Source organism: Aethalodelphis obliquidens, unplaced genomic scaffold (genome assembly GCF_003676395.1).
Source record: "Aethalodelphis obliquidens isolate GAN/ISIS:26980383/991018 unplaced genomic scaffold, ASM367639v1 scaffold47, whole genome shotgun sequence".
NCBI classification, from domain to species: Eukaryota; Metazoa; Chordata; class Mammalia; order Artiodactyla; family Delphinidae; genus Aethalodelphis; species Aethalodelphis obliquidens.
This window is the reverse complement of record NW_020837991.1, coordinates 3,321,059-3,345,083: the sequence shown is the minus strand read 5'-3', so window position 1 is coordinate 3,345,083 and position 24,025 is coordinate 3,321,059. Positions and strand designations below refer to the sequence as shown.

Below are 24,025 nucleotides of genomic sequence, written 5' to 3'. Positions count from 1 at the left end.
GGGAGGGAGGGAGGGAGGGAGGGAGGGAGAGAGGGAGGGAGGGAGAGAGGGAGGGAGGGAGACGGAAGCCGTCAGTCAAATATAAAAACCACAAGTAGCCCCATAGGCTTAAAAACAAAACAAAACAAAAAAACAAAGCAGTCGTTCAAAATCTTCCTACATGTTAGAACAAGAGACAGCACATACCTACCGGCACGTATGCCAAGATGACAGATGTTAACAAGCAGTGTGTCTAAGTGAAAGCGCTAAAGTTTTACTACTATTTCAACTGCTTTGCAGGTTTGACATTTTTTCAAAATAAAAAGTGGGGGGGATAATTCCTACAAAAAAAATGTCTACCCAATTTTAAAAGAACAGATTATCAAACTCTCCTAGATAACAGCAAAGAAATGCACGTGCTCACCCCCAGCTCATTCTATGAGGCCAACGAAATCACACACACGAGAAGAAAGGAAAATTACAGCTCTTTTCATTCTCAATATAGACGTAAAAAACTGCAAACAGAAATCTTATCAAATCAAATCCAGTAGAGCCTATAAAAGATAAGACACCATGACCAAGTCAGGTGATCCCAGGTACGCAAGGATGGTTTAATACGAGAAAATCCACGTATCTGATTCATCGCAGCCACGGATTACAGACGTCCACAGATGTGTAAGGAGTGCTTGCTAAAATTAAATATTATTCATGACTGCAAGAGGATTCCCTTAACCTGATAAAGTATCCAAAAGAACCCAGAAGCAACATGGTCCTCGCGGGGAGGAGTCAGATGCATTTCCTCTAAGACAAGGAACGGGGCAAAGATGCCCACTCCCTGGGCCGTGACTCTCCACTCCTGCGATAAAATGACAGCAAGGACCCTGTCTGCCCACCTCGTCTCTGCTGAGCACCTGTGTGCAGGCACCGGGCTGGGGCTTCACCCTCAGAGCCTGGACGCGGGAGGGGGCTGCTTCGCATGCCCTGTGCTCTCTGCCGGGTCCCGGAGTGCCTGGCGTTAAGGGTCTGGGTGGCTCTTGGAGGGCTGAGGGTTCTGGGGGTTTGGGGCAGCCATGCAACCGGAGCAGCGGTAGCCTTACTGGCCTGCATCCTCCCTGTGCGGAGCCTCCTGGGGCCTGGGCCTTGGGCAGGGAGGGCCCCCGGCCCCAGGTGAGCTCAGCAGGTGCATCAGCCAGAGTGCCCGCTTCTGAGTGAGCTCAGTGGGCTAGCTTCTGGTCCCCCGAGGGAGAGGCCCTGGCTGCATGACCTGGGGTCTCCAGAGGCCGGTGCCCTGTCTGGAGCAAGTGGATTGGCAGTGCTCACATGGTGGCAGGATGGGGGCCACGCCTCTCCAAGCCTGCTTCCTGCTTCCTTAATCAGCTGGCCCCTTCTCCGTCTGTGGGAGATGCGGGTGTGCTCAGGGAACAGAGCAGGCCCCTGGACAGACCCGGAGGGGAACAGCCCCTGCAAGGATGAGTTCTAACAGCTCTGCCCCGAGCGCAAAAGGCCCTGGGCCCAGACAGAGCCTGCTCACGCTTCATCGACCTCCTTGACCCCAGGGTGGCCACAGGGAGAGGGTCTGGCCCAGGAGAAGGCCTCTGCATGCCCGGCAGAGGAGCCCGGGCCTGTCTGGGGGTGGAGGGAGCCAGCTGGGGGAGGCTGAGCTGGGCAGCGGTGAGCAGAAAGGCCTGGACAGCAAGAGCTGGTGCAGGAGGCCAGTGGCCGGGGCTGAGGAAGCACCAGGTCCTCCCACTGTCACGGGGACCAACTTGGGTGAAAGGGGTGTGACCTGAGAGGGGCCACGCCCAGCCACCCACACCCATCCTTTCCCGGAGCCCAAGCCTGGCAGGACAGTGGCTTGGACGGGATCCCGGCCCATCGTGCACTACACACTCAGGCCTGGCATTCGAGGTAGGGACACCCACGCCACATGCAGACGAGGAAGCAGCGGGCCCAGGCCTATACCAGCCTGGACACAGAAACACTCAGGGCTCGAGCCTTGTGCTCAAGGGGAAAGTGTGCTCGGTGCCCAGGAGCTCAGGGACCTGCTTGACAGGAGAAGCCGGCTCTCCAGGCCTGGCTGATGGGAGACGACGGGGAGGGATGCCAGCGTCCAGGCGAGCACCCTATCCCTGGGGGAACGCTGACAGTCTAACTGGGAAGCCCGGGCATGATGCCAACGTGAACGGGCAGCGCCAGCACATGAGGCCAGAGCTCTCCTGGCTGTAGGCGCTGAGCAGAAGCCCGGGCTGTCCTGCAAGGGGTGTCCCGGCGCTCAGGTGGGGACAGCGGTGCCCTGAAGCAGGGGAGCGGCGATGGGGAAGTGAGTAGGGCCCTACGCTCGGGGCGCTCTGCGGGCTGCAGGCCAGGGCACGAGGTGTGACTCACTGGGAGCACGGGGGCGGAGTGGGGGGGCCCGGCAGGGTACAGTCAGCTGGCAGGCTCCATCTTGAAAAGACGGCCTGATTCACATGGGAGGATGCCCGAGACGCAGGAGATCCCGAGAAAGGCCATGCAAGGAGCTGCGGCTGGGCCTCTGCCTGGTCACTAGGCTCCTCTCCTGGGGCAGCAGACAGGCCCCAGCCCCGACAGGCTGCTGCGCCTCCCACTGCGGCAGCAGGCAGAACCTGCGGGGCCCCCCTCCCGGCTCAGAGGTGGGGCGTGGCCAGTGTGCAGGAACCTGGGGGAGGGAGGGGCAGTAGCCCAGGCTTTGTACCTCGGGACCCTGACTGTGGGGCGTCACCCCCCTCAGGGCATCTCTAGGTAAGTCCAAGGGGCTGCAGCACAGGGTTATCCCCCCACTGGAGGGCAGGCCCCCAGACACACAGGGTCATGCCAACGTTCCCACCTGGACACATCTGTCTCCCCAAGGTTCAGGGAGGGCAAAACCCATGGCCAGGGCCTGTCTGTGGGGTTCCTGGTGGGCCTGGCCCGCTGGGAGCTCAGGGCGGGTCTATGGAGAGCCGCCCCACTGCTGCGGACCCCTGCCCCTGGCACAGCTGAACCTGGGCCCGCCCCAGCCCAGGTCCTCCTAGCACGTCCGAGGGACTCTGGAGGCCCTTCGAGTTATCTGAGACACAGGCCCTTTTCGGGACCGAGGTCCCCGCGCCATTGGAGCCCACTTAGCCCCTCAGCACCACCTTGGGAGCAAGGGCTGACAGGTCAGGGGAGGACCGCATGCCTGCCACGACCAGGTGTGGCCCATGGCTGCCCGCTGCATGCCAGGTCCCCGGGGGAGGGGGCTCCCTTAGGGGTCTGAGTCCAGGCTGGCCTCCCTCCTGTCTGGCCCCACGTGCTTCACCCACTGTGACAGCGCCTGCCCCTCCCTCCCACTCCTGCTCTGACCCGCTCCTGCTGCAAAGGGGTCCTGGAGGCCACCCTGGGGGTACCCAGGCCCACGTCTGGGGTCCTGTGTGTGGCTACAGGCCCCTCAGCTGGGCAGGACCTGAAAGCTTCTGTCTCAGGGACGCCGGTGGAGCTGCTCCCCTGCTCAGCAACCCTCCAGGCTGTGCTCTCCTGTCCCAACAGCCAAGCCCTCGGCGTGGGCAGGGGCCCCCAGGCGGACCAGGCACTCCCGTGCCCAACTGCGCGCCCGCCCCCTTGCCGAGGAGCGCTGCTCCCCAGTCCTGCTCCGGGGGACCTCCTCCTCTCCTTTTTCCCCTTGGACCCTCTCCACCCTGGCCCACCTCTCAACCATGGCATGGCACACAACATGGGGCTATTCTCCTCTCCTGGCCTGTCTCCCACTAGCCTGGCCCGTCTGCCCAGGTGCCCAGGGCCGGCACAGGGCCTGAGTGAGGACTCAGAGAGCAACTCGGGCTCTGAGGCTGGGAACGAAACTGACCAGGGAGCGTGACGCTCACCCCCTGAGACGTCCAGCAAAAGCAGTCCGTGGTGGTAACCTCGGCCGCCATCGCCCACCCACCGGGCAACTTTCTGGCACAGAGTGGGGGGGTCAGGAGAGCAGCTTCCGGACTTCCCAGAAACTGCGGCTCCGCGACCCCTAGACAGGAAGGGGCCCTCCAGGTTGAAGGAGCAGCTGCAGTCGCAAACCATGGGCCCCAAGAGTCCTGGAGATGGACTCCCTGCTGGCTGAGGCCACCCCTCGGGGTGTGTGCGGCCCGCATGGAGAACCAGGGCGGGCCTGGGTGTGGATGGTACCCCCAGGACCCAGAAGAGGAAGGCGCTGCAAGATGGGGTTTGAGTGCGTCCTGGAGGGCAGGACCAAGCCCCACCCCTTCTGTACCCCAGGGCCGATCCTGCCCGGGACTCTGGGCTGAGGCGTGAGGGTACACGAGGAGGGGGCCTCACTGCCAGGCCCCAGGAGGCCTCAGAAGTCGGGACACACGCATCTAAAACTTCTCACAAGGAAGAGGAAAAACATGGCCCGAACTGTGTCTGGAGAGTGAGCTGAAGGGCCGTGGCCTCCAGCCCTCCAGGGCGCTGCCGCGGCCCTTCCTGCCGGATGAGAAGGCTTCCCACTGCGCGTCCAGGGCCCTGGCTGCTGAGTGATGGCTTCAGAGGCAAAGGCCCCTGCACTGTCCCTGACGTGACACCAATCTTGGTGGGAATCAGGAAACAGGAACGTGAAGGCGACAAGCCTGCAAGTGGCGCCAGCTGGGCCGTAAATATCCTGCCTGTCGCCCAGAGCCCTGCGCCCGGGAGAGGAGCGGTAAGTCTACAACAGCCTGAGACCCGGGAGCCTCCAGACGACCCCGTGCAGGGATCCTTCATAAACTCCGGGTGCCCGAGGCCACGAGAGCTCGGCACATGCTCCCAGCACCCCCCAGCCTGGCCAGCGTGGGGCCCCGGGGGCGGCCTGGCACATAGAGCCCACGCGTGCGCGGCGGCCTCAGGCAGCACAGACGTGGCTGCCTCCTGGCTGCCCACGGGGGGCTGAGGAATGAAAAACCAACCTGGGAAGTGCGAAGGGATTTGCGTGCCACGTAGGGCAGGAGTCTGTGGCCACGACGAGACCCAGTCGGTCTCCCAGCTGGCCTCGGACCACGAAAGGGCCACACTGAACGAGGCAGAAGCTGAACTGACCGTGCTGGGATTCCCAGGCTGTGGGCCTGGCCCCGGTCGTGGGTCCATGCTGAGACCACCGCAGGGCCAAGCACACCATGCAGCTGCAGCTCTTCAGCTCAGCTCTGGAGCCAGTGCGGGGAGGGGGGAACTGCCCTCTCCTCTCTGCACCCATCCAGACCCTCTGCTGGACCCCTGCCCCAAACTCCACATAGCGCTGTCCCACACCCCAGCCTGCCCCATCTGCTGGGCCCACGGAGTCTGAACTTGGCCTTGCCAGACTCCTCCCGAGACCCCAAGCAACTCCCGCCCCAGCGCTTCTGCACAACATTCCGGACCGCCCTGCCCTAGGCCGTGACAAGTCACCAACCAGAAAAGACGACGTGCTGGTACGGACGCGGAGAAACCGGAACCCTTATGTGCATTCTTGATGGGAACGTGAAGTAGGATGGCGGTGTCCTGAAGAAATTAGAACGTATAATTACCACGTGATTCAGCAATTCCACTTCTAGACAGATATCGAAAGAATGGAAAGCAGGGACGGGAACAGCTATTTGCATGCCCATTCACAGCAATGTTATTCAAAGGAACAAGAGGTGGAAGTAACCCGAGTGTCCACTGAAGGATAAATGGAAAAGCAAAATGAGGTGTATGCGTACAATGGCGTGCTGTTCAGCCTGAAACAGGAAAGGCATGAGAGATCACATGCTGCAGCACGGATGAACCTTGAGGACATAACGCTCAGGGAAACAAGCCAGTCACAGAAGGACAAATTCTGCATGAGTCCCCTTATACGAGGTCCCTAGAGGAGCCAACTTCATAGAAGCAGAGAGTCAAAGGGTGGCTGTAATGCGCTGGGTGGGAAGGCGTTCAATGGGTAGAGTTTCAGCTGTGGGAGACGGAGAAGTTCTGGAGACGGATGGTGGTGACGGTGGCACAGCAATGTGAACGCACCTGATGCTACTGAGCTGTACGCTTAAGAATGGTTAAAACGGTAAATTTTATGTTACGTACACGTTAGCACACACACAAAAAAGTCTCTCCTACAGTGGCGTGTCTGCAGCCAGCCCTGGGCAGAGCAAGTCTTGGGCAAAACCACAGCAGGCTTCTCAGGAAAGAAGGAGGCCCTCTTCTGGGTATAGCTGCTCCAGGGGACCCGCAGGGATGGGGTGACAAACGGAGCCTGCCCAGTCTAAACCGGCCCCCACCCCTCCCTCAGCTCTCTCGGGGGGTGGGGGCGGGGCGGTGACAGGACCAAAGACGAGACCAGGGCACCAGCCTCGGCGTGACCCGGCTGAGAACCCTGCTTCTGTTCTTTGGCCAGACAGAGCAGGGGCGCAGCAAGCACCTGCCTCGCCTGGTGGGGACAGGGGCACACAGCCACCCCCTACACTCCACGCCGATGCTGGGGACCCTAGCCCCAACCGCCCGTGAGGTGGGGCTCCAGAGGCTCACAGCACCCAGGCCTCTGCCCCGCCGGCCCCCCCAGCGCTCTCAACAAACACACGACGTCAAGGCGACAAAGACCGTGAGCCCAGGCAACAGGGAAACCACTGGTGGTCTTTTTTAGGATTCCGATCTCAAACCTGGGACACGAGGGTGGACAGAAGGGACACCGGGCAGTGCCCTCTCCTCCGGGGCCCTCTCTGGGCGCCAGGCACCCCAGCAGGCCGCGCTTCCCACCCCCAGGGGAATCGGAGAGAGCAGCACGGGCCCATTTTACAGACGGGGAAACCGAGGTATAGACTGGTCACACTTGCCCGGCCACAACACAGGGGGCCTGAGCTAGGCTGTCTCTGAAGGTCACGACCTACTCTGTGCCAGGTCCTCTCAGCAAAGAGTCACGGTGGCCCAAGCCTGTCTTGAGCGACCCCGGTTGTCGGTGGGACGGAGTCCAACAGGGCGGGGGGGGCTACGGTGGACAGAAGCTCACGGCCTCTCACCCGCCCCCGGCCCTGCAAACACTGCCCATCTGCCAGGTAGAGGCTGGGGTGGGGGGCTCGGCCAGGGGTCCTGCTGGCCTCTTCCTATCCATACCCGACACCCAGGTTTCCCTTTCGGGGCCCAGGCCGGGGCAGCACAGGATGTCAGACCCCAGCCAGGTGAGCTCTGCCCGGCTCTGCCTGGCAAACGGACTCCAGGACCCCCTCCTTTTACACCTTCCACAAAATCGGGGGACTTCTCCAGGGACCCCCTCAAGGAAGATTTTGACCCAGAGTTCCCGCGGCTAATTCCAAGGCCTGCCCCTACCTCGTGTCCCGTGCTGTCACGCTTGTCCGAGAAACCAGGACTGCTGTCACTGTCATCAGCCAGGGTCCCCCCTCCTGGGAGGCCAGGAGGAAGAAGCCGGGGAGCCAAGGTCCAGCTGTCCAGGGAGTCTGGTCTTCCAGCCCATGACAGCCTTCTGCAAAGCCCAGGGCCCGGCCCTCCCCGCTCTCTGCGGGCAGGGGGCTGAGCGCTCAGCTCCAGGCTGCCCACTGCCCGCACTTCTGCAACAGCAGCAAATTTCCCGTGAACATATGTCTCCTTGATGTCCTGGCCTGTTCGGAGGTGGCAGGGATGAAGCGGTGGCCCAGCCACAGGGTGGAAAAACCACTCAGCTCTTAAAGGGGGCTAGCGGGAAGGAATTTCACAGGGGGGGAAATGTCTCAAAGTGCCAACCACTTGTAAGGAAGAAAGGATTTTTGTTCCAGGACGTTTCTGGGTCACCACTGCCCTACAGCGCAAGCTGCTGCCGGGAGAGTGCGCGGGCGTGTGCCTGGGAACAGGTGGGGTGGCTGTGTGGCAGTGTGGGTGCCTCGTGCGGCCTGGGGTCAGCCCCGGGAGAGGCCCCCGGCCCCTCACCCCGCCTTCTCCCTGGGGAGGGGACCCCGTGTCCCTGAGGAAGTCCAGCCCCAGCCCGAGGCCGCCACTCTGGGCGGTGGAGGATGGCCTGTGGCTGGCCTGACATGGAGCAGACAGCTCAGAAAAGGCCTCCAAACTAGAGCTGGGGCCAAGGCACGCTCCCCATGGCGGCGGCCTGTCAGCTTTACCCTGGTGGTGTGCACGGCAGGCGTTGGGGCAGGAGGGGCTGGGAGCCGGCTGGAGACTCAGCGGGCGTCGCACCAGGAGCTGCCAGTCGTGGGCACCGTCTGTGCACAGGACCGAGGTGGAGGTGCTCGTTCCCACCTCGGGGACACGTGTGCAGGTTCAAGGCCGTGGCCCTGCCCGCCAGAGCCTGGCCCCCATGGCATCCTCCGACACCAGTGGAAACCATGGCTGAGTGTGTCCTCGGGGCTCAGCTGGCCCCGGCCTCCCCAGCCAGAACCACTCAGAGGTCCCAGCTGGGCCTGACGGTGGGGTGGGGCAGGGGGCAGAGTGCCAGCCCCTCCACGTGCCCACCATCCTCTCCCTGGATAAAGTCGAGCCCCAGTCGATCGGAAAACACTCCCGCCTGACCCACGGAGGCAATCCTGTCTCTCAGGAACGCTCACCCAGCACCCGGGAACCCGGAGGGCTGCCAGACCGCACGGCCCCTCGCTGCGCACAGTGGGGCCGCAGCACGGAGGCTTCCAGCCGGGCCCGCACTCTAAGCTGGCGCTGCTGCTTCCGAGCGAGGCCTCCCCAGAGAGGCGCAAGAGGAGGACGCCCCGTCTGGGCCCCGTGACTCCCGGGCCAGCTCCCGAGCTACAGTATGTGCTTCTGTTGTAGGAAGAAAGAACGGAAGGCAAATATTTAAAAAATAGTTTTCAGCTCTGGCACTAAATTTTCCACAACCCTGAGCTTCCTTTTTGCTGCACGTGGGACCGACCGGGCTGCCTCTGGGCGCCCTCTGACTCTGCCAGGATGCTAGCTGCATTCCTGGGATGGCCCTCCCTCAGTAAGTCGCTGCTCCCTGGGCAGGACTGGCGCCCCACCAGAGCACCGCCCCCCCCAAGGACTGGCTCCAGAATGATAACTGCCAAGCAGCTGTAGCCAGGGGTGTGCGTGGTACAGACGGGGCTCCAGGACACTCGGGTCTGCTGCCTGAGCCACGGGACCTCTGGCAAGTCGCCTGACCTCTCCGTACCTCTGCTTCCCCACCGGTAACAGGAGAGGAGTGGAGCCACCTCTCGGCACACCTGGGACAGTACCTGTGCCCCCTGGTCCCCGCAAGCCAGGGCCAAGTACCCAGAGGCCGGCAGAGTGACTGGGGGTCCAGGGTACACCGAGACTGGGGCAGAGCAGGGTGTGTGTGAAGGGACCCCGACCTGATGTCGCTTGGAGAAAACCAGAGTGAGTCCTGGCCGACAGATGGCAGAGTCGCCACCCGAGGGGCCAAGGCCCTTACACTGCCCCGGGAACTCGACGGGGGCTGCAAGTACAACCCAAGGGAGACGCCGGATGCCGCGACCCCCAGGCCTTCCCACACCTGGATGCCCGTCAGATACAGCTGGGCGCCCGTTGCAGACACGGCTGGGCGGCCCTGGAAGGGAGGGCTGGGGGCCAGGATTGAGGGCTCCATCAAAACCCACTAAAGGGATTTAAAAAGACTCAGAGGGGTCCACGCACAGAGCCCCGGGCGGGCAAGGCTGGGGTTTTCTGTGCCAGCTCAGCAGGCAGAGCTGCGGGCCCCCCAGGCTCAGGCTCGTGTGCCAGCTCTGTGGCCAGGGCCAGCGGGGACCTCTGAGTGGTTCTGGCTGGGGAGGCCGGGGCCAGCTGAGCCCCGAGGACACACTCTGCCACGGCCTTGAACCTGGGGGAGGCCAGCGACCAAGCGCCACACACGGCGCAGGCCACCGCCCCCAGCTCCGCGCTGACACACCGACCCTCCGAAGGGCACTTCCTCTGGCAGCAACAGCTCACGTGATGCGCCGCACGGCTCTGCAGGAGGCCGCCACCCCCGCCCGCCAGCCCGTCTCCGGCCCACACTGGGGCCAGTCAGCGCCCCCAGCAGCTCTGGGCCGGCCCCTCCGTGGCCGGCACCACCTCAGGCCTCCGCTGGCCTGATCAGCAGAGGGACAGGTGACCAAAGACAGCAGGGCTCAGGCTGGGGCTCCCTCAGCCTTGCCGGGCGAGCATGGCCCCCGCCCCGCTGCCTGGGGGGTCCCTCGGCCCGTGGGGAACTCCCCTGCGCCCAGAGAGGGTCTCATGGGAAGCGGTGGCCCTGAGGACGGCTACTGCGGGGTGAGGGGCCCAAGGCGCCGGCTGTCAGCCTCGGCTGCTCGAGTGTTCTGTGGCTCGGGGGGGCCAAGGGGGCGAGGGGCCTCGTCCGCGCGCGTGTCCTGGGCCTCTGCGGGCCCGGCGGGCATTCCGTGCCCCGTGGCGAGTCCCGCCTGACGCCTGCCGGGCCCCCTTTCGAGCCGATGCTTGAGGACAGGGGCCTGCTCCTGCCCGGGGGAGGCCGCCACCAATCCCGCTGCCTGCCTTTGACCCACTTGGCTGAAACGTGACTGCCTCCGATTTGGTAAAAACGATGTTTCCCGCTGGGCGCTCTGCCAGCCAAGCTTCCAGGAAGCAAAGGAACAGAGCTCTCCTCCCAGGCCTGGGCTTTCTGACTGCGGGATGCTGGTTTGAAAGCAGGGCTCGGGAGGCCCTCAGCTTCTGCAGGGTCCGCGCCGAGGGCCACCAAGCAGCCTCCCGTCTGGACCTGCCTGAGCAAAACACGGTGCCTGGACCTGCTCGCCTGCCGACCCGCTCGCTGAGGGAACAGAGGGTGCTGGCATGTGCCCGAGCTGCGGCCTCTCCTGCGGGACACAGGTGCAGTGGCTAGGGGAAGAGCACCGTGGCAAGGCCGTGAGGCTGGGCAGGTGAGGCTGTGGTGCCCCGGGCAGGCGGGACGTGTGCTCTCACGCCACGGCCCATCTGCCTCCCAGCTCCGCGCCTGCCCAGCAGGGCCCCTCCTCACAGGTGACATCAGAAACCTCCAAACCCCTGGGAGACCAACTGCTCCGCCTGCCCTAGTTCCACCTGCCTCGATCCCCTCCCCCCAGGGGAGTGACACGTCAGACCTACTGGCTCGGCTGTTTCCGGCGGGCGGCCAGTCACGCAGCAGGGCCCCAAGGAGGAGGGGGTTGGTGGTCACTCGGGGCCTCCCCCGGGACCCTGTACCACCTCGGGCTGCTGGGAAAGCCCACCCTCCAGGCAGCCACGACCCCCTCCCGCGCAGGCAGGCAGCGTGGCGCGCTTGAACCCTACGCCTGGGTGACACCTGGCTCTCCCCTCCTGGGGGACCCTGCACGCTCCCTGTCATGGGGAGGCCTTAACAGGAAACCCTGGGATCACAGGCCAAGTATGAATCCCAGCTCTGCCACGTGTGACCGTGGCGACAAGTCACTTAGGCTCTCGGAGCCTCGGTTTCCTCCTCTGCCCAGCGGGGCCCTGACAGTGAGGTGGGAGTGAGGAAGGCCTGGCACCCGGTGTGGCTGTCGGTCACGGCCACTCATTGTTCCCACACTGTGTCCTCCGGGCAAGGACACCTGCTCACCCCGCCCCCAGCACGGTGCACAGCACCCTGTAAGCGGGGCGCACGGAGATCGGAGCCTTCCCCAGCCCCTCCCTCCCCGGCCGTGGTCAGTTTCCCTAACAGGGAACGTGACCCGGGACTCACAGAAAACCCTCGCTGCTCTGGGACGACACCCGACCCCGCTTCCTGTCGCACTGATGCAAACACAGAACCTCTGTGTTTGCAGGTCCTCGTTTTCCAAGGACACCAGCACTCCAGGGAAGTAAATATTTACACGTGAGCCTTGAAAGCTCGTAAGGCAGAGGGGCGACGCTCACCCGCTGCTCAAGGGCCACAAACATGTGCTGTGTTTGTCCCTGGGGCCCTGGGAAGCCTGGCAGGAGCTAACTCTCAGACGGCCGGTGATTCACGGGTCACCCCTCCCAGGCCGGGTCGGGGAGGTGGTCTAGGGGCAAACGCTGCAAATATGGGGCCAAGTGGGGCCTGGCGGGGGGGGGGGGGGGTTGCTGCGTTCCAAGGGTGCCCTGCCCCCACGTGCCTTTCCAGGAGGATGCAGGAAGCTGGGTTCCAGAGGAGGGCCGTGCAGGGGTAAGCCCTGGGGGGTGACTGCTGCAGGTGGGGGACCAGGCACCCGGCTGGGGCGTGACACACACAGGCAGGCCTCACTCTGGGAAAGCCCTGCCCAGATTTCCATCAGGAGGGGAAGGGAGGGTCCACGACTTTACGGCAGTGGGCTGCAGGCTCCGGTTTTCGCTACAGGATCCTTTCTTCCAACTCAACAAACCAGGGCTGACGGGAGTGCGATGCAGCAGGGGGCTTGCCTACTTGTCTGGCTTTCTGGGCTCGTGCAGTTGCTGCCCTGCGCACTGCTCAGGGCTTCTGAGGAAGGCCCTGGGGGCGCTCCTGCTGCAGGGAGGATGGCCGGGCAGCTGGCCACCTGTCCACTCATCCAACCTTCCAGGCCTCTGGCTGATCCCCCAGCACAAGGGCGTCCAGAGGGGTTCAGAGGTCAGCAGGCACGCTCCCGTTCCCCCCTGCACGTGCACTTGGCTGAAGGGCAAGGGCATGCCTGGCCCACCCAGCCCGTCCCAGTACAGGCGCCAGTAAACCAAACGTCCAGACCCACAGGCAGGGGAAGGGCAGTCAAGAGGAGTTGCCTGCCAAGCACACCGCGCAAGAACTTCATAGCAGGATACACGGAGAGGACAAGCCACCTCTCGGGGATAAACTGCCCAAAGACGTGAGCAGGTAAGTAAGCAGCTGGAGGAAACTTCGGCAGCCAGTAACCACACGACAGGATGCCCGTCTCACCCAGTCGGGGGAAAAGAAACATGTGCTAAGACCACAGCGGACCAGCTCACGGCTGCCGGCTCGGCAGAAACGGCAGCACCTGACAGGCCAAATGGTGAGGACCTCAGGCATGGCTGGGGCGGGTGTGTGTGTGTGTGTGTCTGTCTGTGTGTGTCTGTGCCAGTGGAGCCTGTCTGGAGAGCTCTGGCAGAGCTGAGGATGGGCAAGCCCGGTCACTATCACCTGGTCTGTGAAACATGCCTCCCCGTCTGCTCTCAGAACAAAGCCCAGGAAGAAAGATGTGTCTAGACAAACCCAGCAGTCAATGAATTAAACATGTGTGTCACGGACCAACACAGATAAATCTCAACAGCAAGGCCTAGCGAAGGAAGCGAGGAGTAGAAGGTCAAGTACAGTGTGTAACACCCAACGGTGCTGGGTGCTGTTCAAGGGATACACGTGTTGGCAGTGAGTGAAAGTATAAAAGAGGACGCAAGGAACACGGTGGTGGGGAGGGTGAGGGGCGAGGTGCCGGGGGCTCAGTTCACGGCGCGCACCACGTGAGCACACGAGCCTGCCTGCCGCTCCCCTCCCGTCGATGCCCGTGGGTGGGTGACCGCAGCCCAGGGCCGGGGCAGACGGGGGCCCAGGGAGGGGAGAGGAGTGAGGCCGTGGGACCCACCTGGCCTTGCTGCCCTTCCCTTCTTCACCACTGACTTCTTCTTGGTTGGGTCTCCAGGTCCTCAGAGGGGGAGGTGGACAAGCTGCCCGCACAGCAGGACCAACCTGCACTGTCCCCACAGGCCCTGATTACAGGAAGGCAGGGGCCTTCTGCAGATCCAGGGAGCGAACGAGCCCTTCTGTCAAGTGGGCACAGGCGGGAAGGAACGGGGGTCCCCAGTGCCACAGCCTGGGTGAGCAGAAGACCCCCATGGCCGCAACACAGCACACCCCAGGCCATCATGTTGGAAGGCCAGTGACGCTTGTGGACGTCCCTGGCCTCCCAGCTAAGTGCCTAGACTTCAGCTGCTGCCAGGGAAGTGCCCTGCTGACCCCTGAGCTGACCAACTCAGAGTGGGGACAGAAGCCGAGCTCCCGGCTGGCTCTGAAGGGCTCTGCCCTGTCCCCGGAGAGAGGGGAGGCACTGTAGCCTCTTGTAAAAAAAAAAAAAGAGTGCCCAGCAACAAGGCATAACTGCAAGCTCCCACCTATGAGACAGGCGCTGTCCCCACGCCCACTTCACAAATGGGAAAACCGAGGCCCACGAGTCACAGAGCTCGCAGGTGGCAGAAGCGGGATTCAACCCGGCGGCTCCACATCTGGGCCCCCGCCCCTGCTCTGCCACCACCCCTGGTACAGAGACAGCAGGGCCTGGCCGCCCACCGCTTCTGCTCCCTCACTGCTGGCCGGCCCAGAGATGACCTCTGTCCTCCCTTGTCATCGAGGGTGGAGAGAACCTTACCCAGCTGACCACCTGCCGGGGTCCGGCACGTCCCCCGAGTCCTCCCACGGCTCTACAAGGCAGGTCAAGAAAATGTGGCTCAGAGTATCACGCGTATACAGGTGGGGTGCATCAGGGAACAGGGAACCCAGACGGGACTGGCTCAGGAGCTCAGGTGTCCACCCTGGTGCATCAGGCCTGCAGAGAGGCTGGGGTCCCAGCTCCTGCCTGTGACCAAGGTGGGGGGGTCCCCCGCACCACTGACTTCCTTCAACTCTACAGCTTTGTAAACAATTAACTCCAGAGTTTTCATTTCTCTAGTTCCTACCGTTCCAGATGATTACTGATTTGCTCTGATGCCCCACCCCCTACCCCGACCCCGGGGCCTTTTACCCACGTAACAGAGGCTCATGGGCGGCTGGGAGGCCAGACTCTCTCACAGTGCTCCAGGCCACCCCCCCCCCCCCACTCTGCGCTGAGGGAAGCTGCTGACAGCTGCCCCCATACAGGTGAGGACCTGGGCCCCACCCCTGGGTAGTGAGGCCGGCGCTCACCCCTGGACTGCAGAATTCTACGGGGTTACGACGAGTGGCCACGGCTCCAACAGGACACGGACACAAACTGGGGACGGAGGGCCCAGGAAGTCACAGGAGGTCATGGGTAACAGGACACTGGGCTCCTCCACAGAACCAAATGACAAGCTCCATACGCCCATTTTAGAGATGGGGAAACTGAGGCTCAGAGGGCTGTTTCTCTGTGCCCACGAGACCCACTGGTTCCAGACACGAGGTGAGAGAGGCTGCCGGGGCTCCTCTCTCCTCCTCTGGTTCCCAGTCGGGCCTGCTGGGGCCCAGAGCTGCTGCCTGGGCTTCTCGGAAGGAACCCAAGAGGCCAAGTCCCCACGCGCCTCCGCCCTGCCCCGGAGCCTGAGCCCGGGCACCCAGAGAGGGCCCAGGAGCTCCTGTGGAGGCCCTGCAGAACTCGGGGTATGTCAGTCCCTGCGGGCAGCCCCTGGTAAACCAAGGCCCCAGAGCCTGGGTGCTCGGCTGAGCGAGTGAACAGACCAACAGCTAGGGCGGGGCAGGGCCTCCAAACAGTCCAGCTGTCCTGGAGGAGCCTCGAGAGACACGGACGCAGACAGCGCTGCAGGGAAAGGCCGCCGGCCAGCCGCGGGGCTGCGCGTCCTCGGCAAAGCTGCCAGCACCCACAGAGCCGGCTGGGGGCCTGGCCGGGGGCCTCGCTGGCAGTGGGGTAGCAGGGCTGCCCTGGCTGGTTTCTGCTCCCCCGTCAAGGAAGAGAGAGCCCAGGTCTAAACCAAGGCTGGGGTAGGATGTGTGCGGTCTCCAGTGGCTGGACGCCTCCTCCACGGCCGCCCGCCCCGCTGACCCTGATGCCCTCCAACAGTGCCCACCCGGGTCAGGCAGCCTGGGAGCAGCTTGTTAGCTCTCCGGTGTGTGGATGTGGCCACGCAATGCTTTTCCAAAATAACAGGGCCTGGAAGCTGGGGACTTGGGACAACACCACACCAGGAAGGGGACATTTTACCAGGAAGGGGAGGAACAGAGAGATAAGGCCACAAGTCCCACAGCCAGAAAGTGACAGGCCTGCCTTCGGGGACAGACTGGACATCCTGGCCTCTGGGAGGGCCCTTGTCCACGCACACTGCCCCCCTATCCCCACTGCCCTCTTGTTACCATTTGTCCCTGTGACTGGCCGCGGGTCTCAGACGACGCAAGTCACCGTGGTTCCAGAGCGCTGCTTCCCGTCTCTACTCCTACGGATCCTGCAAAACCCCACGCGGAGGTGCCTCTTCCAAATCCCTCTGATGCCACAGGTCACACCTCCTGCCGTCACCACTCGCGTGCCTGCCTGTTTTTGTGCTTAGGACCTTTTTTCTGCATAACATCCTTCCCACCCCCCCAAAAAAACAACCCCAAACCAAACTGACAGCAAAAATGTAACAGGAAGAGAAACAGCCGCTGAGTTCTGGAAAAGGCAGGAGTAAGAGCGTTGAGAGATGGAGACCCTGCAAATGCGCCTGCCTACCTGCGAGTGCCGGCCACCGAGGCCAAAGGACGGGCCCAAGAAGACGAGAGCGGGTCGGCCACGAGACGCATCCACACGGCTGTAAGTGCCCACCAGGGAGACCCCCTGTCAGACGTGCCCCCTTCCCTTCCCGTCCTCCCCGCAGACCAGCTGAATCACGTCCTGGCCTGAATTCCACAGCCCTTCCGGCAGGGCTGGGGGTGGGGCTGGCAGCTGCAGGACCAGGACCACCTGAGAAGGACCCGGTCACCCAGGAGAGGCGGCAGGAGGCGCCGGCCCCGCTGTGCCGGCAGCCCCTGAGCCTCGCCTGCTCTTGCTCTCGGCTGTCCGCAGCGCCGACGCCCCCCGCAGCCCCTCCTGTGCTGCCCTGCCAGAGCCAGGAGGGTGTGGCCTGAGTCCCGTCTTGCGACCGCAGGGGCGAAGACTGTCAGATGACCGGCTACCCAGATCTGCACGTGAAACCGCCTGTGTTCGCCCAAGGTCTCAGGAGCCCTTCTGCCCCAGGCGGGACAGACGCGATGGCGGGTGGCTGGTGGCGGTTCTCACCGAGGTTGGTCTTCCCAGCTGGGGGCACCAAGGGGGAGGGCACACAGGCCATAGGACAGACAGACGTCGGGATATCAGCTTCCTAACTTTTCTGGACCTTGACCTCCTTGCGGGGAAAATGGGGACAACTGTCACATGTGCTTTGTGGAAGTAGGGAGGGGGAAATGAGATAGCCCATTCCAAGTACCCGCGGAGCGCTCAGGGGACAAGAGCCAACCTCCCGTCTGCACCCTTCCCTTTGTGACCCTGGCTCTCCCAACTCAGGCCCCCACGGCCACTCACCCCTCCCCTTTGGCCCCAGATGGCAGAGAACTGCACCTCCGCTCTGGGCAGGGGTGAAATGCACACATCTGTGACCAGACGGGCCGGCATTCAGGGTGGCTGGGTACAGCCCTGTCCACCCCCTCCAAAGTGACGGGCCACCCTCCAGGGTGCACTTGTCAGGCGGGACTTTTCAATAAAAACCAGATACAGACAGTTTGCTCACTGAAGAAAGTAAACTCTTTAAACCCAGAACAATATTGAATACCAACGAGGTGAGTACTCAAATGCCATACTTGGTTACAAAATAAGGTGTAAATTAATTTAATATTTACATTGAGAGCATTTAAACATTCAGACCATCCCACTCAGAAATTCCACACCTAGGAATTTCCAAAGGAAGACAGGGGTATGCAAAAATACTTTATGTACAAGGATGTCCACTGTACCGTTACTTACAGGAACCAGGAATGGGAAATCTGCACATTCAACACCAGAGGAGAACCAACTATGGTGCACCCAGAGGTGAGTCACCTGTAGCCACTAAATTATTGTTTTTAATGCCACAGAATAACATCTGTAGACAATTTACGTTATAGCTCCAATTATAATAAAAAGAAAAGGTACGAACAGAGAATACAGTAACTTTCCTTTTTTATACTTCACTGCCGATTATCTACTACAGTCATTACTTCATAACAAAAACGGAAAGAATATGACACGAAAAGACTCAGGGTCCCTTAAGGATGACAAAGCCAGGTCCCCGCTGATGGCCTGCCACTCTCCCAGGGCAGCAGCCAAACCTCTCAGTCCTGCCACTGAGAAAGAGACCCTGACTGATTCCACGAAGACCAGGGGCTTCACCAGCCCCCGGGCCCCAGGGCTGGGAGCTGCACCCACCGGGAAGGCTCTCTGACCCGGGGGCACACAAGCCCCTGCACCGTGTCCAGCCCACTCTGCAGTGCCCCGGGTTTTACAAGGGAAGCGCCCAGGAGGACAGGAAGCCCTGGTCTTGTAAGTTCTGTGGTGCTTTGAGGAGAACGTGCGCTGTACAGTCTGATGATTTCACAAACCAGGGCATCATTTAAACTGGTCGCCGGTAAGTCATTTGAAAGTTTGTCTTCTCACGCGTTTGCTTAAAAAGAAGAGGTTTTTTGGTTGTTTGTTCATGCTTAAAGAAAATCTAACTCTGAGTTTCTTGACCTTAGATTCCTTCCGTCTCAACCCAAGACCTCTCCGGGTGATTCCTTCAGGTGGCCGGGCCCTGTTCACTGGTCCCTGTCATGAGCTCTGGGTAACATCTGCCCCACTGCAGGCAAATGCAGGTTTTGTCCCTTAGTTGCACGTAAGGATGTGACTGTGAAGCCAAGTTGTCCGGTGCCACAGGGATGCTCCAAGCTAACCTGGGCCCACTGGCTGGGCCCACTGAGAAGCCCCTGAGGTTCTCTGGGACCAGCACTGCACTCAAGACTGTGTCCCTGAACCTGACTCACCACAGGACACATGGGGGAAGGGCACGCTGACTGCAGCTCCCGGAGAGGCTGCAGGACCAAGAGGTGAACGTTCTTGTTGGTGCCACATGTAGGCAGCACCTGTTCGGGCTCCGGCCAGTGCCAACATGCCATGGACATGCCAGGATGGCAGATGGAGAGTGGCCAAGGGCACCTAAGGCAAAAGGGAGCTATCTGGGAAGGCTTCCTGAAGGAAGGGGCAGCAAAACTGGGGCTGAAGGGACAGGAGCAGCTGGCTGCACCAGCAGATTTCTGAAACCAGACGGGACTCGGGATGGTGGAAGGAGGGTGTGCGACCAGAGTGAGGCTGCAGGACTGACACTAAGACTCCTTCCTCCTACAAGGAAGCACAGCCTCTGCCGGCTAAGATCAAGGATGCTGGGAGCCCACCTGCAGAGACGACCCCATGAAGGTGGCCCGGGAGCCATACTCGGGTCCCAAATGCCCTCTGCGGCTTCAGATGAAGCCTACACGATTTTAGGGACGTTTCCAGGGCAACCGAGGCAAGACCCTAACCGTGTCTCCTCTTCCATCTCTTTCAGGCCGACGGGAAGAGGAAGGAGGGACGTTTTGGACCTTAGGAGCACCATCCCGACCCTACGAGGTGAATGGCAGCGTGGGGCACTGGCACACTCTAACCAAAGTGGTCCTTGGCAACGGTCGGCCACCTGCCTGAGGCCAGGCCTCCCTGGGGGCCTTACAAGCATTCCTAGCAGATGCCAGCAGGTGTGGCAGCTCCCTTGCTGGACACAGGACGAAACAGGGACCTGCCAGTGCTTTGCTCACACACCTGCTCCTCTGTTCCACACCAGGAAGCACTCACAGATGCTGCAAGTTCCAAACCATATTCCAGCAAAAGGTTGGAAACCTGTCCATCTCCATTTGTCTCCTCGATGCGTGCCCATCTCAGAACTACCCCGGCTGACGTGGCTGGGCGGGGAAGCACGGGAGCCGTGAAAACCCTCACTTCCCCGCACTGCAGGCCCCAAAGCCCTGTGGACGCCAGCACCAAGAGCTGGGAGAGGCTCGGTGGAGAGATTCTAGAAGCATACCTCACAGCGGGAAGACATTCGCCCCCTACCCCGACCCCCCAAGGTGGCTGGCCCTGGGGACCGGAGAGGAGGAAAAAAGGGCTCTCGCCCAGGCCCAGCCCCCAAAGTACCATGTCACTCCTCAGTTCACCAGCCAGGCGGCCGCTCCGACACCACAGGACCATGGGGAGGGCGGGAAGGAGGGCAAGGGCGACACCCGAGTCTCCTGAAACCAGGCACCACCCGACAGCAGGCATCCCATGGGGGCTGGGCACTGCCACCGTCCCTCTGGGTGCCGGGTCCCTGGGCAGATGGGGGAGCTGCCTCCTGAACGCCCAGCGCTCTGGCCCAGCCCGACTAGGGGAGCACACAGGCTTGTAAACACACAAAGCCAAGACTACCCTGGCCCCTCCAGGAAGCTCATTAAAAACGCCATCAACCTGGCGCCTGGACCAGAACTGAAGGGAGAGGCAGGGAGAGTGACATGGAAGGCCGGCAAGGCTCTGTCACCTGCCTGGTGGCACAGCCCACTCCTCGAGCGGACGGCAGAGGGCGGGCCTCCCGAGAACCCTGGAAACCCCTCCTCCACAGCCGGCAGCTGCTGAGCTCAGCAACTTCCCCACCGCAGCAGGACGGAGCCACGGCTGACCACGCATGCGGACCACGCGGACCACACACGGAGTCTTCCACCCCTGCCACACGCACCCGCCCTCGCGCAGCACCCGGAGGCCCTGGCTGCTTCCCCGTTTCCTCCGTGCCTGTCTGTAGGGGCAGCGGGCCTTCTGCTCTGGTGGACAGACTCTGGAGAAGGGATGCCAGGGGCCCTTCACCCTGGTGACCCAAAGAGAAAATCAGCCTCAGGAGGTGGGGCTGTAGGACGAGTGTCCTGGTGGCACACGAGGGTCAAGGCCACGTCTGCTGGCAAGCCTGACTCAGGCCCCTCGGCAGCGCCTAGAGCGAGGTCTGCACCCTCTCCCCTCCGGGCTCTCGCTACCTAATTGCCTTTGGCAGACAGGACCGTTTCGCCCTCCACACCCCGACTCCTGCAGGCAGAGAGGTGCCCACCTGGGCTTATGTGGGTTGCTTAGTGCCCAGTTCCGGGGGCTTGCAGCCCTGGTGGGCAGAGGATAGATGGGCAAGTGGCTGCAAGCCCCCAGGCCCAGCCCAGTCTAGCAGAGAGTGGCAGGACCCCGGGGAGTGAGGGGTGAGGGGATGGTACAAGGCCAGCAAAGTGCATCTATGCAGATCAGGCCAAGTGCTGGGCAGGAAGCAATGCTTCAAGGGCCCCTGGACAGGCCGACTGGTGGCCATGTAGCCTTAAGGCACCCAGCACATCACGTCTCAGGCTGGGAGCTGCTGTTGGTGGGGGGACAGCCAAGGGAAAGTGGGAAGACACTCCCCCCGCCCCCCCCCGCAGCTCCATGGCCCCAATTTCCTAACCACCTGGGAAAGACAACAGTAGAAGGACTGAAAGGCCGAGCAGGGAGAGCTCCGAGCTGGCCAGATACCAAAGCTTCATCACCCAAACACACCGAGACCTTGCACCTTCGACCCAGGAGTGCTGATGAACTCAGCTACACGGGTCACACAGCTCCCCAACGCCCATCTTGCCCGTGAACGCACTCTTGAGGCAAACGAGTAAGATAAACAAAAGGCTGGCAAGAAAACCTCCTTTCTGGACCTTCCCAGCCCAGGCATCTCAGGGAGAAGGCCCCGCAGGGCACCCACGTGAACAGGAGAAAAAGGTTCCCAACTTTAACCCTTGGAAACCCAGCACCGTGGGGAGAGAGAGAGTGTTTCTGGCTACAAAGCGCTTCCCTGGAGAGCTGTCCCCCAACACAGGTCAGCCCTGTGCTCCCAGCCTCCACAGTAATGGGGGCCCCCAGGGAAGGCACCTGGCTGCATAGGGGCCCCCAGCCAGCTCAGCTCCCCCCAACCTGCCCTAGGCCTCCGTCTGCTCTTCTTTCAGAGCGAGCCTGCGCCTGGTTCCGGCCCAACTCGCAGGGGCAGGCAGCACTGCCTTCTCCCTGCCCCCAGCCCCAGGGGACACTCGGGCCTTTGTTCTACCTGCACACTTGGGCACGGCAGAGCCAGCCCCCTTCCCTGGCAGCTCCTCCCCAGCCCTCTCGAGGCAGGCCGGCGGGCCGGGGGCCCTGCAGGTGCAGGGCGAGAGGCACCTCACTTCTCTCACTTCCGATTTGGGCGTGAGAGCGGCGCAGGAAAGCAAGCACTCCAGGTGGGTTACACTCGCACAGGAACCCGTCTTCCCGCCCGACGACACAGGCTAGCCTGGACCCAGAGCTGGGTCACGACAGGTGACGGGCCGCGGGCAGGGGACGGTGACCCCGGGAAGCCCAGGCTCCGCGCAGCCCGCCGGGTGGTGGGGAAAAGTAAAGAGGCACAGAGGAGGAGGTGAGAGCGGGATTCGAGCGGCGGACCGCGGCGGACCAACTGGGGGCTCGGACGCCCTGAGATCAGGAGGGGCTCCAGAAGAGCCGCGGCGAGTGGGGTCCCCAAGAGGGCAGGAGAAGAGGGCAGGGAGCGAGGGTGGGCGCAGGTCCGCCCGGCGAGGGCCGGGCCCGGGGGAGCGGCCGCGAGCAGGCGCCCCGCCGTCCCGGGCCGACGGCGCGGCCGGCTGCGGGCGCTCACCTGGGCGTGCGCAGCGCGGCGGGGTCGCGGCGGTCCAGCACGCCGGGCACGCAGTTGGTGAGCTCGGTCCAGTCGGCGTGCAGCCCGCAGCTCCAGCCCGTGGAGAAGCGGGAGAAGAGCCAGGTCTCGCGGCGGTTGGGCCGGTAACAGGTGCACTTTTTCTGGCCGGGCCGGCAGTCGCAGGGCACCTCGAGGCGCACGTTCTGCACGAGGTGGCGGCCGAAGGTGGTGCCGCCCGTTTTCTGGATGTGCAGGAAGACGATCACGTCGTCGCCCTTCATGTCGAAGTGCAGCGAGCGCTCCAGCTCGCGCACCGGGAAGTAGTACTTCTTCTCGTAGTGCGGGTCGGGCGTGGGGAAGAGATCCAGGTCGTCGGGCGGCGCGCGGCCGCCGGGCGCGCCCAGGCTCAGTCCCGGGCCCGCGTACTGGTAGAGGATGAGCATAAAGCACGCCGAGCCCGCCACCACCAGCACGAACTTGCTGGCGCGCTCAACCATGGTCCTGCCGCCGGCGCGCCGCCGCCGCATGTGTCACCATCGCCGGCGGCCCGGGCGCGGGGCGCGGGGCCTGGAGAGCGGGGGGCACGGGCGCAGCTGCCTCCGCCGCCGCCGCCGCCGCCGCCCGCGCTCCGGCCCGGCTACTCGGCACCCAGGCCGCCAGCAGCGGCGCGGGCCCCGGCCCTGCGCGGCGCCATGGCTGCTCCTCGCCCGGGCCCCGCTCCGCGGCCCGATCCCGGCTCAGCTCCGGATCGGCTCCGGCCCGCTCCGCTCCCCCTGCGGCCCCTCGCCCGCCGGTCAGCTCCGCTCCGCGCCGCGCCGAGAACGCTCTGCGCCGCCCCGCGCGCCGCCGCGTCTCCGCAGTCTGCCGACGCCCCGCCCCGGCCCGCCCCCGGCCCGCCCCCGCCGCGCCTCTTGCCGTCGCCGCCCGCGTCGATCCGCGGCCCCGCCCCCAGAGCCCCGGGGGCTGCAGGCCGGTACCTGGCTCCCGGACGCAGATCTCCGGCCTTGAGGAGGCCGCTCCGAGGCGGGCAGCGAGGACTGGGAACTGACCTCTGTCCTCAGAGGCGTGGGCAGAGACTGGAGAAACGTGTAGTGGGGCGCGGACGGCCCTTCTGTGCTGGAGGGGCTCGCGGCGGCGGGTGCCTTGGGGCCTGGGTTCCCTTCCCTGCTTCACGGGAGGGAAAGCCTTGGCTTTGCACGCTGGGCACTCTGAAGATCCGAACGCGAGGGGGCCCGGGCTGGATGGACTTGGTGGGATCTGGGGGCGGTGGGGCGGGGCGCGGGTCGGGAAGGAACGAGGGAGGGTTGGGGGTGGGGAGCCTGGGACCCACGGCAGTGGTGGGACCTTCCTCCCCCTCCCCCTCGTCCCCCTCCTCTCCCCCCTCCACTCCTCCCCCCTTCCCCCCTCCTCCCCCTCCCCCCTCGTAGAGAGATGCAGAAGTGGCCGCAGGGGCCGGCTTTATGCAGTCCTTCGTTATTTAAAAGGAATTTCAGTCAATGGGCGCTTTTATCTCCAAGTTTATTATGATCCTAATGAAAAAGTTATAAAATGTTGAACCAATATTTAAAATTTTGATGGTCCACAAAAACATTAACTTCTGGCTTTGGTAGATGGGTCAGAGGGTGTAGCAGCCCTGGGCCTCTCCTATCCGCGGTGGTGCCCATGGGCCCTGCGGGCCTCCCTCCCCGTTAGCCCAGCCTGCCCCCCGCCTGCCAGCTTGGGCCCTGAGGCAGACTCCCTGCACTAGCCCTGGAACCCACACCGCCTGGCCCTGACTGGGCTCAGAAGCTGTGGCACCTCCGTGCAACGGGGTGGGCCAGGGTGA

The 24,025-nt window shown here is 63.1% G+C and overlaps 1 protein-coding gene across 8 annotated transcripts in view; it reads right to left on the bottom strand.

Annotated features, from left to right (window-relative positions):
* HS6ST1 (heparan sulfate 6-O-sulfotransferase 1) overlaps nucleotides 1–23,030 on the bottom strand; it is a 42,813-nt gene extending 19,783 nt beyond the window's left edge. For 5 of the 8 annotated variants that reach the window (XR_003427856.1, XR_003427857.1, XR_003427855.1 and 2 more), the window contains exon 1: nucleotides 22,201–23,029. Coding sequence is in view for 2 of the 8 variants with exons in the window: in XM_027082489.1 (XP_026938290.1) it covers nucleotides 22,201–22,727 (527 nt within the window). In the remaining 6 variants the exon portion in view is untranslated. Of the gene's footprint in view, nucleotides 1–22,200 lie in introns of all 8 variants that reach the window. The other 3 variants (XR_003427859.1, XR_003427860.1, XM_027082490.1) reach the window with 1 other exon arrangement.
* Between the last annotated feature and the right edge of the window lie 995 nt (nucleotides 23,031–24,025).